This window comes from Alosa alosa, chromosome 20 (genome assembly GCF_017589495.1).
Source record: "Alosa alosa isolate M-15738 ecotype Scorff River chromosome 20, AALO_Geno_1.1, whole genome shotgun sequence".
Lineage (NCBI taxonomy): Eukaryota > Metazoa > Chordata > Actinopteri > Clupeiformes > Clupeidae > Alosa > Alosa alosa.
This window is the reverse complement of record NC_063208.1, coordinates 27,613,897-27,633,797: the sequence shown is the minus strand read 5'-3', so window position 1 is coordinate 27,633,797 and position 19,901 is coordinate 27,613,897. Positions and strand designations below refer to the sequence as shown.

The window sequence follows — 19,901 nt, the reverse complement described above, 5'->3', positions numbered from 1 at the left end:
GCCATGGTTTTAGAAGATCGACATCAAAACATAGAGGTTGCTTAAGATTCTTATGAGACCTAAATAGAGCTTTTAGGCCAACACTCAAAGAGGTAGGTATCTGACCATGCTGATGCCCCAACAAACACCTTTACAATTGTGAAATTTGGCCCTCGTCACCTCGTGCTTTGAGGATATTTTCTGCAGGAACTGGAGAAACTTTTATAAGAATTTAAGTGAGTATGAATGGAACTCAAATCTACATAATATCGCTAGAAAACAAGTTTGGAGTCAAGTCAAGTCAAGTCACTTTTATTTATATAGCACTTTTATATGCACAGAAGGCAACCCGAAGCGCTCCACACACAAGACACAAGACACACAAGACAAAAGATGCCAGACGGAGCAGTATAGTCGCCAGCGTTCCCGTGACACCAAGACATAAACAATTTCACAAAAAATAAAAACAAATAATAATTGCCCCACTGATCAAAAGTCAAAGGTTTGTAAGAGGGATTACTGTACCTACCAGTAGGCCTAGTACCCACAGCACAATACAAAAGCAATACTGGAGAGGCTCAAGGTCAGGTCAAAGCCCTGTTCAAAATCCCTCATTATTATGACTTCATGATGGAAATTCTGATTGGGAAAATTCATATGTGAAAGTATCTTAAAACCGTATCGTAGAACCGGAAAACAGTCCCTCAGGGGGGCGAATACTGTTGCAAGCCACTGAAGACAATCCCACTCCATTCCCGTCATCCACCTAGAGGGAAAAGAGAAGAGAGACAGAAGGACAAGATTACTGAAACAAATTCAAGTGCTGAAAACATCATACACACACACACACACGCATACACACACATATACACACATACACACACACACACACACACACACACACACACACACACACACACACACACACACACACACACACTTTCCTGTCATGCTCCTTTTCCCATCAGTTCCTGCAGGCACCGAGGGATGGATACTATTCCACGGCGGCTAACACAGACCTCCTTCCTCTTGGGGGAACCCTGGCATCTGGATCATGTTATGTGTGTATGTGTCTGTGTGTGTATGTGTGTGTGTGTGTGCGTGTGTGTGTGTGAAGAATGTGTGTGTGAGGGGGTTGGAGGGGATCTGTGTTGATCCGCCATGGAAAAGACTAAAGCTAAGAAGAGCCTGACTGACCGAGTCGAGCCACAGAGGCTGAGCAGGGGTTCAGTTGTGAGGTGTGTGTGTGTGCAGGGTTTCAGTTGTGAGGTGTGTGTGTGTGCAGGGGTTCAGTTGTGAGGTGTGTGTGTGTGCAGGGGTTCAGTTGTGAGGTGTGTGTGAGGTGTGTGTGTGTGTGGAGGGGGGGGGGGTGTTGTTGACAGTAGTGATGGAAGAAGAGAATGGGATGGGATGGGGGGGATGGGGTGGGTTTTCCTGCCAAATGTTTCCAAAAGAATAAAAAATAAAAACAGCAGCAGCACATTTTTTCCAGGCCTTGTGTGAGAATGCCAGAGGGCACCACTGGGGCTGCCATCGTCCAGCAGAGGGGGAAAGAACAGGGCCGCCTGCGTGGGGCTGCCATCGTCCAGCAGAGGGGGGAGTGAACAGGGGCGGCCGCCTGCGTGGGGCTGCCGTGTCACGGGAGACCAACAGAGAGATGGAAACAAAACAAGAGTAACCACTGAGAGACAGCAGCCCTAAGCTGAGTACAGTTGATCTCTCTCTCCATCTCTCTCTGTCCCTCACTCTCTCACTCCATCTTCCTGTCTGACGTGTTGTGGTACGTCAACAAGGATTGAGACACAAGATGTTGAGTCCAGTGGATCTTACTGGGCTTCACACTATATATCTGGAGGGATTACCCCTCCTGGAATGTCCCAGTAAAAGCATCTATTCAAATTAGCACATGTTGTTGCTAGGTAAAGAAACATGGCAGGTCAATCTCAAACAAAAGCTGTGAAAATGTTGCACTGTTTCAAGCTCTCCTTAAAGCTATTATAAGCAATAAATAAAAATGTGGGTTTATGTATGTGTGTGTGTGTGCGTGTGTGTGTGTGTGTGTGTGTGTGTGTGTGTGGTGTCCTCCAAAATGTTCTGAAGCTGTGGTGGAAGGTGGTCTGAGGCTAATGGTCTAAGGCTCAACGGCTTTAAAAAGTTAATCTCACACATTCTCACAATCACACATCTCTCTTTCCCATTTGGCACTTTCCTCTGCAGCTTCGTGCAAAATAATATGCAAATGTTTTGTTGACCAAGCACAGTTTAGATGTTCTTTCCACTCAGTGATGTTACGCCATCAAATCAGTTTTTTCTCCGCTCACAACAGTTATTCACATTAAATATGGTGAAGAAAGGCCAACATCTGGTCCATGCATGCAGCACCATGGTAGTGATGAATCAAAGGTGAGGGCAGGAGATACACACAATAGTGTTCAACAGCAATGATAAATGATACCGGCACAACATTGATGTTGATAAAAACGCAAAATGTTAATTATTGCATTGGCATACACATATCCCAATACCTATGATATACTACAGGTGAGACGGTGACCTCCCAGAGATCTGGAACTGTGATGTGGGAGGCTGATGGAAACCAACAGCAGGAGTCAGCGAGACGCAACTGCCGCCTAAGCTGGGTACAGTTGATCTCTCCCTCTCCACAAATACTGGAAACAGTGACGGGCAGCCAGGGACGGCGACGAGCTTCCTTGGCTACCTCTAAACAACACAGAGGGAGGCAACTGCATGCAACGCATCACCCCTGCACCCTACAGGCCCATTTGTCTGCATGGCCTCATTCTGTTGGATGGGGGGGGGACCAGCCATGTCGCATGCAAATCCTCAAAGGCGAAATTGTCCTTCAACGTTCCTACATGAAGTCACCTCTGTTTTAAAATAATATAGCTCGGAAAATATACTTTATCAACGTAATTTATTGTCCGGTTGTTAACACACATTATCCAGTGAGCAGCGAGCGGCAGGGAGGCTGAGCCAGAGCAGGCCTTGGAGATCTTCGCTCAGCGTTTCACGCATGGGTGGGGCGCGGTGCCGAATACATGATTAAAAGCCACATTTCACACACCATCTGACGTCATGAAAGTTAGCAATACGGACGGATCCATAAATAAATGCACCAGCTCCTTGTCCTCACGCCCACCAATAAATCACCCATACCTCTGGCAACGACACAACCGAGGGATGAGTGTAGAACACTAGCCAAAAAGCAGGAAGCACAACAGAGAGAGAGAGATAAAGAGAGAGAGAGAGCGATGGGGAAAGAGGACTAAAGAGAAAGCGAGAGAGAGAGAGAGAGAGAAGGGAGTGGTTGATATATTTCTCCAGCTCGTTTGAATCCCTCTGGAGATTTTGGGTGGGAACTGATGACAAGGGTTTCATGCACAAACAGCCATGTCTCCTCTCCATTCGCTTGGCAAGGCCAAGGATCTTGCTGCGTTGCCGAGGCTTCGCAATGTCCTGAAAGCACGGCACTGTGCCCTTGTCCATTGCCCTACTTGCAAATACCCATGATGCTTTTCACCCGTTTCATTTCCCATTAAACACACTCGCTCCATCTTGAAGATGGAAGCTTCAGTTCGACAAAAAAGTAAAAATCAAGGGAACCAGTTATGCTCAGCGACCTATTCAGTGGTCTGTTCTAGCACTTTTACCATTCAAATTCACAGCACCCAGCAAACATCACTATCAAATGCTACACGCAACAGCCAACCACAGAATGTTTGATGGGAAAGTAGTGCAGCTAATGTAATGTAGCAAAGCCTTAACTCACTGTGCCTGCTGATTGATTTCTGCTTCACTGACGCCTGATTGTTCCTCCTCAACTGTTAATTGCTTTGACTGAACGCAAATGACTGAATGTAAATGTAATGTATGGAGATGAAAGAGCTACATCAGGGTAGTGTTGGCTCCTGAGGCCGATTCCTGGGTTGGCCACGTCCTCTGCAGTTTAACTCTTTGTACTGCCCAGTCTCTTGCACCAGCGTGGGCACCCAAGGGGTCTTCGGTACGCCAGCCGTGACCCAACATCTGCAACCCATTGCACCCGCCAATTATCCCTGAGTGAACCTCGTGGAAAATATGACACAACCCAATGGAATGTAAACACCGTCCCAATGGGAACACCCCTTTATTTATTTTCTTTTTGTGTGCTTTTTCGCGAGAATCAAGCTTCGTGCTTGACCCGTCGTTTCTTCCACGGCAAAGTGTCGAGTCAAGACTTCCCCCTGCAGAAAGTACATGATAATCCAGTTTTTACCACGTATCAACATAGTACACAACCCAGTGTTGTTGCCATGCTGCAGTGCTTGCACTTTTCTCCCCCCACATCAGCCACGGCTAAGCTGAATGAGGAAGCACATAGCAGCCTTTGTAATGGGACATGTTCTCCTCTGAAAGCTGTGGTTTGCTCTTACCGCATTGACTGCGAAGTAGAGGGAACAGCACATAAAGCACAGTGGCACATGTTTACACACACACACACAAAAGGGGCTTGACCTACGCCAGCCAACCAGGCCTTGCAATGACAGCAGTGTGTCATACAGGACAGACATCTTCATATGCAGGAGCAACTGATGTGCATAAAACATGTTGCAAGAATTGACATGGCATTCATGACAAGAGTATTTGGAATGTACACAATTCCAAATGCTGAAGCAAAGGTGAGACTCATGGTCCCATTGGCTTGTACAAGTCATATCAAGGTACTAAGACTCTCCGTATCTGTTGAGATCATGCATATACCAGTCTTACAAAGTCATATTCAAATTAGTAAATGTCCATGCAAGTTCTCACAAGGTATTATTATTTCTGCAACTATGGTGGCACTTTGTTTTAAGTGAGGCAAACTAAATATTTTTAAAAGCTCTGCTTGTGCAGTATACCTATCGTAAAAGATATCAAACGTTATTAAACCTTTTAAAACCCAAACGTGTGCTTAAATTCAAAACACAGATCGCCACGGGGGCTTGGGTCAGACGCAAGGCTGTTTTAATACAAACCACTTGATGTCTAACAGACCCATCAAGAAATCTTTGAAAAACAAAACTGACAGGTTGTGTATTACAGTCTCACGCTTTTACATCGACGTCTATGTAATGTTTTACTTTGACATTTTTTTATAGCTGATGTGGGAGGGTGGTGGCAGCTGGATTTAATTCTAAGCCCAGGGTTTCTTTTCCTCCTCATCTGCCCCCACCCCTCTAAAAAAAGAGCCCTGGCTTTTCAAAAGCCTCCCGTGTCCCTTCTGCACCTTTGGAGAGTCTCTCTGGCCGAGCGCTCGCCTCGGCCCGCTGTGGTTAGTCAGCTGTTTGCATGGCAGAGTGAAACAGACACCGAACGAACACCAAGAAACGTGGGTGACCCTCAGCCAAGACATGTGAGCTCCCAATGGGAGGCTGAAAGAGGCTGGAGATTTCTCCTTTCCATATTCTCTCTGTTCTCTCTCTTTCTCCACATCTCACCCTCTTATCTGGCTTTCAGTCCAGCCATGACATGATGCAGAGTCACTGACTATATGTCAAGAAAATAAGTGACACACTGTGACTGCTGTGAACATATGCATGATCTCAACAGATACAGAGTCTTAATACCATGATACAATGGGGCGGTGGTAGTGTAGTGGTTAAGGAGCTAGGCTAGCATGCAGTAGTGTGGGTTCAATTCCCGACAGCGACCGCTGTGCCGTTGAGCCAGGCACTTTACCCTAAGTTGCTCTGGGGAGAATGGCCCTTGTAATAATTGACATTCATTTTGCCAAATGAATAACTCTAAATAAGGAATAGAGTAAACGGAAAAAGGGCGAATAAGAATCCAGAGGGAATACGAGTAGGGGTGTTATAACACCACCTCTCATCAACGCGCCACACTTCAAATTCGTTGGCGGTTTTCTTATATAACTGTACGAGTGGCAGGGAGCGGCGGCCGCATCCAAGCGCAGGCCATAATTAGGAGGAATGTGACAGTGAGGCATTATGGGAGGTGGGAGAAGCCAAAAAGTATGTCCAACTCACCGATGACTGAGAGTGTGAGATCTGAGGAGCACCATCAAGACCACCAGACATAAACAGGCACAAGTTATGCTCACACCTTCCACAGTGATGGATACTGCCTCACGTCACACTCTAGGAACATGGGGGAAAAAGTGATGATTTATTTTTCACACACACACACACTCAACCCCGTCCCCCAAATGTCCTTTGAGAGCCATTTAAATTGTCGAGACTTGCAAAAACAGATTTTTCGCTTCCTAACGGCACACACCTGACATGACAAATGAACAGTGGTTAACGTGTTCTCTTTATAGCAGAGAAGGGGATTGAGGTGGGAGGCCCAACACCTTCAAAGAGGCTTAAATGGAGAACAGACCAGGATGTGACATAATGCCGCAAGACCACAGCCCTCTGTGGCAACGACTCAGTTGTTTACTCTCCACCATTAAGCCGCCTTCCTCGTGAGAAAGGAGTAATGCGATATCTGCCGTAATTAGAGAGCCTACTGCCATTCGTGCTCTGCACCATCAGTTGACTGTGGCAGGGGGAGGGCCAGCTCGTTTGCAGCATGGCGGAATATGCGGGGGCCCCCGAAAACCTCTAAACTGTACAAATGATCAGAGGTTACACGAGGCTAACCTCGTCAAGATGCGCCGAAACTAGGTCAGCCTTGTCCACAGTCGCAGACGTGTCTATGGAACATCGACTAAACGATATATAAACTGCAGCTGGCGGAGAAGCGAGGACGAGGAGAGGCGGAAACACCTTACGCGCACAGACGACATGGCGGATGGCAAAGAAATGGCCAAAGGCCGCCAGAGAGGTCAGCAGCACCACTGGCACATTTCTGCATAGCCAGTGACTTCAATTCGGTTATAGCCAGAACCCTCTATGATCGACACAGGTGTGGCTGTTTTAAGCCCTGAAGTCCGGATAAGCTGGAACGGATATGCCCCCCCCCCCCCCCTCATTCCCCCATTTTTCCACAGTGCGTTCCGCGACCTCACAGTCCTTCCAACAAAATTCATCTTGGACGCGTGTCCAACCTCTCCCAGACGCCAGGCCCAAATCCATCACTGCTTTCAGTTGCTGACTGCTGCTGCTCAACCTTCTGTGATCCCCCTTTGCTGTTTGCCTACTTTGCACAATTTTCAACTAGCTTAACAAGCACACAAAATTGGAGACCTCATCAGTTTCTCAGTCATCCCGCCCTATGATGCAAGGGGCTGCAACATAATGTATCTCAAGCACGCCGTTACATCTTTCTTAACTTTCTGGTATTTCTTGGGCCCTGTGGATGGTGTGCGCGGGCCCAAGTGATAAAAAACGACGACTCCCATCGGTATACGTGCATGTGGTGATAAAAACTTCCTATACGCCTTGCCTGCGCTGTCAACGCTTCTGCAAAAAAGTGAATGCATTATGGGAGAAACATTTTGGAGTTGCTGTGGAGAGTGTTCAGTGCTGCTCTAGTGTCAGACAATAAACAGAAATGCCTCTAAGCAGAAACAATACATTTGGACTACAAACTACAAAGAATTACAGCAAAGTCAGTTACTTCTGGGCCGGTCATGAAGATGTGAACAACAGCGACAAAATGAATAAAATATACTGGGCAAGGAAGCCATTTAATTGGTCTTTAGATTACTCAGGTATCACACAAGTGCCTATATTCACTATGCCCTGCTCTAACTCCAACTGATTTTTAAGGATTGGCAAAAGTAAAAGAAAGGCGCAGCTGAATTCCTCAATTAACTGCACAAGCCTGCCAATCTTACCAGACCAACTTCATCATTTGCCAGTGACAATTCCAAAATGTTTCTGTTTTGTTCTGTTCAGAGCCATTGAGGAGAAAGAACATATCGATCTAAAATTTTGTTTTTGATTTATATATCTTGCAGTCATTAAGGGGAATTACTTCAATAAAGAACCGAGTGTGTTATTTTGTTTTTGCAAACTGGTGCCAGTCATAGATAGCTCAATATCCCACAGGCCTTCAGGAGACTTCAAAGGACGGGGCCTTGAACATACTGATCATCTCCAACTAGAGCCAGAGGGGGACAAAGATCCAGATATATAAAAAAAAAAGAAAACAGATCTAGATCTAGATCCCAAAGATGGTATTCCTGTCCAGCTCCATGTGTAAGGTCGCTGCCTACCCCTAACCCCAGCTCCATGTGTAAGGTCGCTGTGTAACCCTAACCCTAACACAGTTGTCTGGCGACCCCCCAAAAAACATGGGCTCACAACCCCCTTCTTTCTAACCGGAGGAATTTGGTTTCAAAATATTGTGAGATGGGCATCGGAAGCAGAGGCAGAAAATGTCTTCTCTCATAGGTAGGCTATGTCAACATCAAAGCCATTATGTCAATGGCAGCCTTTACCTAAAAACCTTCACAAAAATGTCTTTAATCCAGACTGCAAATCATTTCGCGACCCCTCCAATATTTTTGCCGACCCCGTTTGACAACCATTGCCCTAACCCCAGCTCTATGTGTAAGGTCGCTGCCTAACCCTAACCCCAGCTCCATGTGTAAGGTCACAGGGCAGTGGTAGTGTAGTGGTTAAGGAGCTGGGCTAGCGTGCAGTAGCCTGAAAGTTGTCGGTTCAATTCCTGGCTTCCACTGTTGTGCCCTTGAGCAAGGCACTTAACCCCAAGTTGCTCTAGGGACAATGTGATCTGTTGTAATATAGCTGACATATGTAAGTCACTTTGGTCAAGAAGTGTCTGCTAAATGTAATGTAAAGGTCGCTGCCTAACCCTAACCTCAACTTCCCTGAAAAGCTGTACAGCACTGCCACCTGCTGGAAGCAGGGTGGGCCTCCTCTTTTTAATGAAGAGTCTCTGGGCCCTAATTCACAGAGCAAATTCAAGAAACAAGTTTAGTGTGTAATACCTGGAACTAAAGGCATCGTGTGGCAGACGGGAGCTGACCCACAAGTGTTTACGCCAAGGATCCTGCTCAAGGTATTCAATTAGAAAGTTATAGTGTAACGATTTTATCAAGTTATAAATGTACGACTCTTTGCACATCTTTTAACATCGTCATGGGCCCTCAATGTCCAACACACATATGTTATGCCTCAAGCAGATACAATGAAGGTGTTGACACTGGTCTGACTAACACTATGGCTGGGAATATACTTGCTTTTTGGCAGAGCGTGGCATACTTCTGCATACACAAACCTATGTAGCAGACAGGCACTAAGCGATCAGTATGCCATCAATACAATGTATTGAAGAAGTTATGCAAAACACACACAAAAAAAAAACAAAGAAATTGTTCTTAAGACAGTTTTACTAATATTCTAGAAGAAATAGAAATAATAAAAAACAAGTAGACAATCATTTTCGCTTGTTTTAAAAGTGTAGGTCCGTTTCTTTTTTTTTACAACCTCTTATCAAGAAACATTTCCCATTTTGGTTATGTACACATCCAAATCATTCCTTACAACAATCCATTTGAGACGTCAGTTTTACAAGACATTTGCAGAAATCACCACCATATATTAAGCACTTCAAAAGTCACCATAATTTACAACATGGGCACTCAGTCCAAATTCATGACATACTTTTTTTCCATATGGGACAATAGTTTATGAATGCTAACTTATACAGCTACAGCAAGCACTCTCTGTAATTGCTAGCTATGCTAATCTCTGTTGCTTCTTTGTTAAAATATGATTTTTTTAATATTTATTTTATTTAGCAGAACTACTTTTGTGGAGTGTGGCAATTTGTGAAGTTATCAATATTGCAACGTAAAGTTTTACAAAAAAAGAATAATAAAAATAAAAGAACGACAATCTACAGCTTCAAAAAGTGGAATTTACAAGTATTTGTGTGGAAAGCAATATTCGCTTTGAAATTTGCAATCCACAACCCTTTTTTTTATTTTATAACATCATTAAATAGCAACATGAACAGTAATTTGCCTCTGTGGTTACGACAATGCTAGTGTTAGTGCAGTAAATAGTAGATAATAATCAAGATGTTAGATTAATTAATAATTTTATCATAGACACTCCCGCTCCAGTCTTCTCACGCAGCCCTGCTCTTTCACATGAACATAAATAGAATTACAGAAAAATGAGCTTGGCCTTAGATGGAAAAGGAAGGAGGAAAAGCCTGCTTAATGCTTGTACAGACTGACTGTCTACGGCAATTCACCCCAGTGCATCAAGCAGCGTTCCATTTCAGAAAAGTGTTGCTGCACTACAACCATTCCAATAAAATACGTGCATTTCAAAATCTCTCTTCACTCTTCTCTCATCTTTCTCTGTCATTTATCTATCATTTCACGATGGATGTAGCACAGTGGTGTTTTTGGGGAAAGCAAGACTAGGTTTGACGGGGAAGGGAATCACTTGATAAAGAACCGAGTCTGAGTATGTCGTTTTGTTTTGTGGAGGATGAGAGAAACAAATGGTGAAAAAGGTGGACAGAGATAATTAAGGACCTCTTCACTTGGCCGCTTGCCAGATGATGATCCCCAGAATGGTGAGTGCTATGGACAGCACCATGGCCAGGATGCACATCTTCTTACGCGACTTTTGCTGTGAAGAGAGAGAGAGAGAGAGAGTGAGAGCGAACTTTCCGTTAAATTTACATTTCAAGACAACCAACTGACTACAAAAATGTCTACAATTTAAAAAAATTGACACTTAAAAGAGGGGCCATAAAAGATAGTTGAATTATATCATAATTCAAATACCAATGATGGTGCTGTTCATAGAGGATTCCTCAGACTTTAAAATTTTGGAATTCAATCGAACGTGTAAATTCAATTTCATTTAGATTTTTATAAATACAGCATAGATCAGAATTTGTTTTTTTTGAGAGACTAATTACTTTTTAGGATGTAATGACTGGAAAACCTAATACTGACACCTTTTCAGGCTGTTCATAAGAGATAAGACTGCAAAAAAAAAAAAGAACACTGACTAGGGCTGCAACGATTAATTGATTTGTTGTCAACTACTAAGTAATTGATTAATCAATTTGCGTAATTTTTTAAGGGAACATACATAAAAATTCTTTGATTGTAGCTTCTTTAACTTTAATATTTCCAGATATTATACTACTATATGACAGTGAACTAAATATCTTTGGTGTGTGGACAAAACAAGGCAACTCTGGTGCCTGATCCTAAAAACCTTACATGGGAGCAGACATCCTACTTACATTCATTTTGACTGGACATTCATTTGATGATAATTATTAAATGATGAAAAGGACATGGAAAAAATAAAACATATAAAGGGCTGGTGGTACCTGGTAGTATGCAGCTCTCTGAAGCTGTTCTGCTCCCCTCTCTACATGAACCTCTGCGTTCTCCACGTTCGCCTCTATGCTGTCTGTTAAGGCAAACACACACACACACACACACACACACACACACACACACACATTTCCATGGTTGTCAGAAACCTTGTCACAATTTCAGACACTATATTGGTGCATCAAATTGAGAATGATAGCAGCTCTGTTGTAGAAGCTAAATAAAGACTAAAGGAGTAAAGGAGAGGAGGATGAAGAGAGGAGGATGATGAAGACACTTCAGTTGTGTTGTTTACCGATCATTTCTCCTTGGTCGTGGATCATCACAGCGAGGTCTTTAAAAATCTGGTTCACGTCTAGGATGTCTGACTGCGAAAGTACAGAAGCAAAAAAATTACAGGAGAATGTGTCAGAAAGCTGTGTTATATATAGCAATTCTGCTGCTCAATAACTGAGCACCTACTGATACAATAAGATACTGAGAAACTGACCATTTTGTCACAAGTTTTCATAAAAGTGGAAAGGACCTAGCAGGAATTTACCTGCAGGCCACTATTTGCCAATTAGTGTGTGTGTGTGTGTGTGTGTGTGTGTGTGTGTGTGTGTGTGTGTGTGTGTGTGTGTGTGTGTGTGTGTGTGTGTGTGTGTGTGTGTGTTTGCACACCTCCAGCTGTCGGATGTTAGTCTCTCTCTCCTTGATGAGCTCCAGGTCCTCTTCTGTAATGGCCACTTCCTCCGTTTGTGTGGTGGTCTGACCCCAATCATCTTGGCTGTGGGTTTAAAGCAGAATACCAATCACTCATTCAAACAAAAACATTGGTTTCAACGGTCACTCTTATCCAGAGTAATCCAACTGCAGGGTAACTAAGTGCCTTGCTCAGGGGTGCAGTGGTGGTACCTCCTGACAGCATGTCCTAACGGCGTGTGATGCAAGCTAGCGTTAGCAACACGTTCGATTACTTTGTTTTCAATTGGAATGATCCCTTATCCCACGACCACCACCACCCCAAACACACTCTCAGTCTCTACATGTTCACCTTTTCCATCATAGAACTGGCGGCCTGGCCACAGCCCTCATTTGGACTACAAACTGGCAGACAGCACAGAGGCCTGTCACACATATCTCTTAAGAGAGAAGGAACCCCACACAGACAGACAGACAGACAGACAGACAGACAGACAGACAGACAGACAGACGGACAGCAGCTGGGGAGGACAACTACAGGCCAAGGTCTACAGTGTTACTGGCAAGGCCATGGAGCAATAAGTCCGCTGAGCAGTAAGTAATGGGTCGGGGAACGAGGAGGCTACGCTGCGCTGTGCTACACCAAAGTCCTTTTAGGCAAGTCCCTCCACTCGGCTGCCATATTGCAACGCATTTTGGGCACTTATCGAGCATCTATTTCAGGCAGAACTGAGTGTGCGCAAGGCTTCACAACACCAACCTCGCTCCATCTGCAAGATCACAACAAATGATTGGCACGATGTATTCACAACATACCACATGATTGGAACGATATGTTCAACTTTTGGCGGTGGAAGGAGTGGAATACAGTATGTGTAGACGACGGCCATGTTTGCGTTATGAACTAGCCCCATACGTTTCTATGGGAGATGAGTGCTGTGTCTCCTCATTAAAAAGTCTCTGACTATGCTGCGCTGTGAAGTGATGTGATGCTACTTGTGCTCCCTGAGAGAGCGCGCTGGCCAGACAGAAATGGGTCATTGAGACAGAGAACTAATGGCTAATGATTAGCCTGGCTGGATGCTGATGGTGACAGTGCAGTGTGTATCGGAAGGTGCACTTACTTATCGAAAGAAACAAGCTGCTCGTCATGGCCGCCATCTTCAGCCTGAGCGAAAACACACACACAAACACACACACAGGAAGATGAGAAGTGCATGTCAATCAGTCTTAGTCTGCTTCTATCATTTGTTAAAGATGAAACATAGAAGATGTAACAGGATTGTCGAATCTAAAGACTACACTTTAAATAGCATGTGCATGGCACGAGACATACCTATGCACCATTAGTATGTATGATACCAAATTAATCTGTATTGTAAGTCAAACTGGATAAAAGCATCTGCTAAACGCTGTAACCATAGCATCTGCACTTCTGTGTGTACATAAATGATTACTAATCATTTTAGGCCTTCTGTCTTTGGGCTTTTCCCCTCCCATAAACTCTCTTAGTTAATCATGCCAAGGGAAGGGAGTTCTTAGAATCAGAACACTCAGATCTCAAAATCATTCTAGGAGGCTAAACCCAGAGCCTTATCTCTCTCTAGGGCTCTGGCTTAAAGGACCAGTATGTAGGAAATAATGGAAAATAAATTGTAACCATTCCAAAAATTATCACCATATGTCATCAGAGAGTAAGGAAACACGATGAATTGAAGTAATGGCTTATTTGACAACATTACTATAACCCATAAAACCCGTAAAAAAATGAGTTATGGGGCGGAATCTCTTGGAATTTGTGTTTATGTTTTAAACAATTAATTCTAGAATAGCGTATTAATGATGGGCTGCCGCATCCTCCTATTTGGGTTGCCAAATTAGCAAAGGCCAACTGTCAACAGCTGTCAGTTGTAGTCATGAAGGAGTAGCCTACGAGAGGCAGGCAAATTTCCAAAATTAAAACCAGAAATCTATAAAGTGGACATCGTAGGAGCCTTCCTGAACTTCATCTGCATCGCTAACTTCAGCTAAATATGTTACGTTGGTTAGAGAGGTATTTTTTGTTTTCACTGTTTCCGAAATGTGTAGCTGGGTCATGGTTGGAGAAACAAGCAAAGCTACAAGAACTGAGAGAGGACATGCTTCGACCTTGCAGCACTGTTCCATCCACTGGAAGCAGAACAAAGAGCAATATTTTGATTGATATAGAGCAGGGGCCTGTACTACGAAGGGAGCTTAACCTACCCAGATGTAACCCAGGGTTACTTTGTTAAACCGGGGTTGACAAAACCTGGTTATCTTAAGTGGTGTTAATCGGTACTACGACGCTGATTATGAAGTTGATTTGTTGAACCGGGGTTAACCTAATTGGAGTTTGTGCGCGTTCACATAAAAGGGGCGGGTTGCAGCGCAAGTCACCACGTTCAGTGATGACGCGATCACCTTATTTTACGGATGAGGAATGTACAATTATTATGACAAGTTATGAGGAATTAAAACCCACTCTATGACAAAAATAAAATACGTCGGCAGGCTGTTGGCAACGCATTGCAGATCGGGTAGCCTAAATGCCTAAAAGTAAAGTTTTATTTCCACATGTTCTTCAAATATGTGTTACGGAGGATTAATAGCTTGCGGAATGTATGAAATGAGTTGAAATAATTAAATTGCCTATTTTGAGTTCATAGAAATGCCTACAGATGCAACACAATTTAGAAGTGGGCATATAGATTATAGTAATTGAATGTTTAAGTAGCCCCCATTGACTGATTTAGTGTATGCCTAATCCTGTGAACATTTCAGATACAACACCATTGTCAAACGCACATGGCAGCAGGTGAAAACAAACACGTTATTCAGAATAGTGGTTTATATAGTCATAGCTTGCATTAATATTTCTTAATTATGAAAACATGTAGGCCTAGTATGCTTATAGCCTTCACTTGGCCTCTGTTTTACAGCTAACAAGAAAAAAGTGTCTTTGAACACTACTGTAAGGCACCAGAGTGGCCATCACAAATAATAGTGGAAGGCCGATTATGGAGGGGGTTGAGGGAGGCATTCGGTCGGATGGTGCTGTGGAAATGTGTAGCCTTTATGTGCAGGGTACAGTAATATGCCATTCAATTCAACAAGTTTGTTAAAATGGTGATTTTAATTTATTAGGCCTACTGTAGGCTATGTCAGATTTATTTTAGGCTATTCTTGCTCAGATGTTCAGCATACTGTAGGCTAGGCCTATGTCCGATTTATTTTCGGACATACAGTATTCTTGCTCAGATGTTCAGCATCACCGATTAGATGGAATACAAGAATGTCCACGTAAGGGCATTACTATGACGGGTGACATTAGAGACTTCTGCCTAGATCATCTGACAAAGATAACGAATTCCTTCGGCGGACAATCTATTTCTTCATAGAGAATATATGGCGGTCTCTAAAACCCCTCGCCCTGCGAAGAGCCCCTCACGATTTGCGCTCCAATGTCGTATGGATCATCCAGGTACGCCGACATTGTTTCGAATTGTTAGTGGAGAGGTGGTACTTATAAAATGTGTGGTTAACGGAAACCTCGGGTTAACCAAGAACATAACCTGCTCGGAGCAGGTTTGAGATGCAGCGTAAATTGCCATGGCAGCATACCTCTGTTGAAACATATCCACCTTTCGTAGTACGGGTTAATCGGGAAGTTACGCCACACGTGATCAAGTTACTCTCGAAGTTACCCAGATAAGCCAGTAACCTCGCTTCGTAGTACAGGCTCCTGGACGCTGGCTAGCGTAGCACATAGCGTACCGAGAGGCGTGAGCCAGCCCTGGTCCTGGCCCTGGCTACCGTCTCCTTCTCCTTCTCCGCTGCGCGTCGCTGCACGGCCTGGAAGTTGTTCAGCGCTGCCGAGAAGTCGTTCATCAGCCGGTCCTTCTGGATCTTCTGTTGTCTCTGCAGAGACAACACACACAAAAAAACACAATCTCAGACGATCAGTATTACTACAGCACGCCTGATTTGGCTTCTAAGTTACACACTCCAAGGGGCCTATACCACAAGGCATGTTCAACATACCCAGGGTATATTTTCGTTCGCTGGCTTCACAAACCCAAATAACCACAGGCATACATAAGCATTGGCAATATACAGTGTTTTTTATCAGTTATTTTTTCTGATATCTCTTACTGATTGACTTGAAAACCCAGGATTAAATGTGAAGTTCTCACTAGCCCGAAAATCCTGCTTCGTAGTACAGGCTTCATAGTAGAGGCCCAAGACAAGAGTATGGTAATATTCACATTAAATGTGCATATCCACGTCTCAGGTCACAGAGAGGAAAAAAGGGAAATGAGAAGAGAGAGAGAGAGGAAGAGAAAGAATCACTGACCTGTTCAGAGGAGGACATGGGGAGAGAGAGGGTTCCCAGATCTTTCAGGTGTTTGTTGGTCTCTTTTGCAAGCTGGTTTGTATAGTGTTGTATTTGTTGGCTGAAAGACAAACAGATGATTTTAGGACCTTATGAAAGTGCCAACATATGTTTACACACACAAAGAAAAAATGCCAAGCCAATTAAGTAAAAACTATTTTACAAACCATGTTACTATTTTAAAAACTATGTTACAAAAAATAAAAAATGGGAAATGAGTCAATTTTTTTTTAACTAGCATGATGCATCAAAAATATTTTTGGGCATGTTACACCAATTATGGACATGTTACACCATGGACAACTACATCAATAAGAAAAGTGTTCTGGTCAGTCAGTAGACCATAACACTGACCAACAGTATTTCAATGATGACAGGCTACATGCGGTACTAACAGTTTATCCTGGAGTTCACTGTTGTCCTGCCTCGTCCCCAGCTGACTGACCATGCTTTTGATTTGGGCCGCTGTAAAACAAACACAAACAATTAATAAATATTATTTTCTAATATAGGATTTCTACTTGTATAGCATTTACCAAACATACAGTGACCAAATGATAAAACCACATAACCCATGTAGAGCAGAGCTTATAAACTACTGACTTTGGACATTACTGAAAATCAACAAGTTGTAACAGTTAATTCAAAAAAGAAATAAAACAATGTCTTGACAAATCAGGGGATTAATTGAATTTCATTTCTTACATACGGTTCCTTTAAAAAATAATAACAAAGAATAAAAGAATAGAAGATTGAATATTGCTAATTGTAAACTAAACTGAAGAGATGTGTTTAAAGATTCATTTTAAAAATACTTTTCAGCAGGGTTGCTCGGTTGAGGGGCATAGTATGCAAAAGCTCTATCCGAAATGCTGTGTTTAATTGGGAGTGTTTACAAGAATTGTCGTAGAGGACATAAAATAAGAGATGATCTGCAATATAAGAGGGTTCAATACCAAATAGAATTGATGTATCCATTAATGACTTCTAAAACATACGGACACCCAGTGCAGTGTGGCTAAAATAAGAGTAAAATGCACTCTCTTCCTTGTTTTTGTAGAAAATCTTGCAGCATTAACTGTTGCAAGGGCATTAGAGTAGTTCAGTTTACTTGTGGGCTGATAAAAAGCATGAGTAAAAAAGGATACATTCTGCCGATATTCCTTAGATGGAAGAAAGCTGTTTTGGTTACCCTGCTAAAACTTGATTCTGATTGTAAAAATTACACAGAAACTTTTAACTTCCAGTTTGTTTTGAATACCCGGAATTCTCAGCCTGAGCTCGTTTGAATTTGGAGCCAACTGATAATACTTTTTTTCTCATCTTAGTTTAGCTTCAAAAATTGTTGCTCATTCACAAGGTGGTCAATCATGAAGTCAGATAGCTCAGTGCATTTTTGTCATTTGGCTCAATGGAAATGTATCAGCATAGCTTTGAAGATTAATAATATTGTGCTCTGTGATGATAGGCCTAATCTTGCAGAAACGTACAATGAAAAAAGGGTGACCAAGACAGCTTTCTTGTGCAACAGCAAAGAATAAATCATATTTCTCTGACAAATGATTTTCAAGACTTTGACAAAAATGTCTGCAATGTATGTTCAGAGCCAGTTTAAAGTGTTTGCAGAGAGACCGACCCTGTGTTTTAGACGACTGATAAAAATAGTACATAAGTAGGAACTGACACCTTATGGGAGTAAGAACTGAAACCTTATTGTCTAGATTTTATCATTCAGGATTTCATAAATGATGTTCTACTTTTCTTCATTGCAGCAACAACACAGCCCACAGTGCTGTTAGCAAATCAAACCAGGCCAAAAACCATTTAGTAGACAGGAAACTCATGTCCATCACTTACTGTTTTGTGTGATTTTCTGAATGTTGGAGCTGCATGTCTGTATGAGGCTGTTGAAGTCTCGGGGAGGGGTACGATAGCTGTCTGGTTTTCCGTAGGACATTGTGCTGGTTTGTGTGCTTCAACCCCCCTGGTTGAAGGCAGTCAGGTGGGAACTTGGCAGGTTGCTATAAGTCCTGAAAAAGGCTAAACACATTGAGAAATACTTCATTTCAGTCAGTAGGACATCCAGACAAACTAAATGCTTACACTGCAAACCACAGATTAGGTGGAACCACCTGAAAACCACACCCTCAGTTAATTTTAATGGATAAATGAGACAGATACCTTGATGAATGTGTGTGAAGAATGTTTTTTTTTCTAGCTAAATATAGCACACCATGCTATGTGACATGTTCTGTTACTAGATGTAGAAGCATGTAAATACTGGAGTAATTACCAACGTGCCAGGAAAAACAAAGTCATCTCTACGAGGCCCTGTCTGACTTATCATCTTAACTGATTATCAAATGTCACTGTTGATCCATTTAATGCCAACCGAAAATGGACGGAGCACACAGATCATTAAAGCCAGAGAGAGTTGAAGCGGAGGATGTTCAGGCTCTTGCTGCCCAGGAAATGGGACAGGAATTCAGGAGGATAAACTCGTAAAGTCTACTACAGTAACGGATATCGATGTCTGCATTCCGCTAACCTATGACAGCTAGCAAAGGGATTATGGATTGCGCTGTCACATGTCTGTAAACCTTGGTTAATTAGATAACCCTAATATATAAGGTTAACTGTACCTTAGCTTGGACTAGGGCTAGGCGGTCTATAACTGGCTAGTCATGTTCTACTGCCCCATCTTTCCTAGTAGGCTCCCTATAACGTTCCTGGGAAACACACCAGTCTAAGTATGCTGCACTGCCATCTCGATTCTCGGTTTATCCGAGTGGAAGGTGTACAGCAAGATGACTTGACGTTGTATAATAAGATTGTGGCTGTTAGATAGGTAACGTTAGCTAACGCCAAATTCCAGAAGGGTGATGTTGACATTAGCTATTTGGATGACAAGTATTCATGGTAACTTATGTTTACTTAAACGAAGACAACGAAAGCACATGATATTTCGAATACTAGCTGAAGTAGTGGTTCATTATTACAGACGGGTCTTGATGTCAGGTGACTCATGAATGAACTAACATTATTACACTAACGTTACTGTGCTCGACTCGAGTCGTCAGCTGATGTCAGCTAACTTAACGCATTGGATTGCTAACGTAGATGACCTAACGGTGTCTTGAGCAGTTAGCTAGCAAACACAAAAGCCGATTGTGTAGCTAAATTACTTTAAACACTGACCAATATTACCAGGAAAGCTAGCTAACATTTACTAGCATAACGTTAGCGAACAATGTTGACCTGTCGTGAGCTAACGTGTCAGTGCTAACGTTAGCCAGCTAGAAAATATATTCTAAAACCGTAACGTTACTCAACTAACCACCGCCCTTAAAAAGCAAGCACTTTAGACAATTGTACATATCTATTACAATTCATATTGATATGCAATAATAACAAACTGGGAAGTGGGACATCTTACGTGTGTTGACTCACCGGTCCGACAATCCGCTGTTAGACTTTCTTTTCCGCTGGAAAACCAATCAACAAAACTGTCACGCTGTAGACGTCACTACGCGC

At 42.9% G+C, this 19,901-nt stretch overlaps 1 protein-coding gene across 7 annotated transcripts; it reads right to left on the bottom strand.

Moving 5' to 3' along the window:
• Window positions 1–275: 275 nt before the first annotated feature.
• stx12 (syntaxin 12) lies at window positions 276–19,901 on the bottom strand. 7 transcript variants are annotated; one of them, XR_007191944.1, is made up of 11 exons: window positions 18,225–18,407; window positions 16,763–16,832; window positions 16,329–16,428; window positions 15,749–15,892; window positions 13,078–13,121; window positions 11,933–12,038; window positions 11,565–11,637; window positions 11,263–11,345; window positions 10,448–10,544; window positions 6,009–6,119; window positions 276–745 (listed from the first exon to the last, which is right to left on the bottom strand). XR_007191944.1 is itself a non-coding variant. In XM_048228975.1 (10 exons), exons 1-9 carry the CDS (start codon window positions 18,322–18,324, stop codon window positions 10,452–10,454), a joined length of 813 nt encoding a protein of 270 aa, XP_048084932.1. In that variant the 5' UTR covers window positions 18,325–18,407; the 3' UTR covers window positions 276–745; window positions 10,448–10,451. The 7 variants fall into 7 exon arrangements, 5 of the variants coding, with proteins under 5 accessions (XP_048084932.1, XP_048084929.1, XP_048084927.1 ...); XR_007191945.1 differs by lacking the exon at window positions 276–745 and adding an exon at window positions 4,144–4,223; XM_048228975.1 differs by lacking the exon at window positions 6,009–6,119.

What these genes read in the sequence shown, in the direction of transcription:
- stx12 (XM_048228972.1), bottom strand. Translation starts at nt 18,324, where the DNA reads ATGTCCTACGGAAAACCAGACAGCTATCGTACCCCTCCCCGAGACTTC. An exon ending in CCATGTCCTCCTCTGAACAG is followed by an intron (nt 15,893 to 16,328) that starts GTCAGTGATTCT and finishes TTGTCTCTGCAG; the next exon opens with AGACAACAGAAGATCCAGAA. An exon ending in CAGCTTGTTTCTTTCGATAA is followed by an intron (nt 12,039 to 13,077) that starts GTAAGTGCACCT and finishes TTAAACCCACAG; the next exon opens with CCAAGATGATTGGGGTCAGA.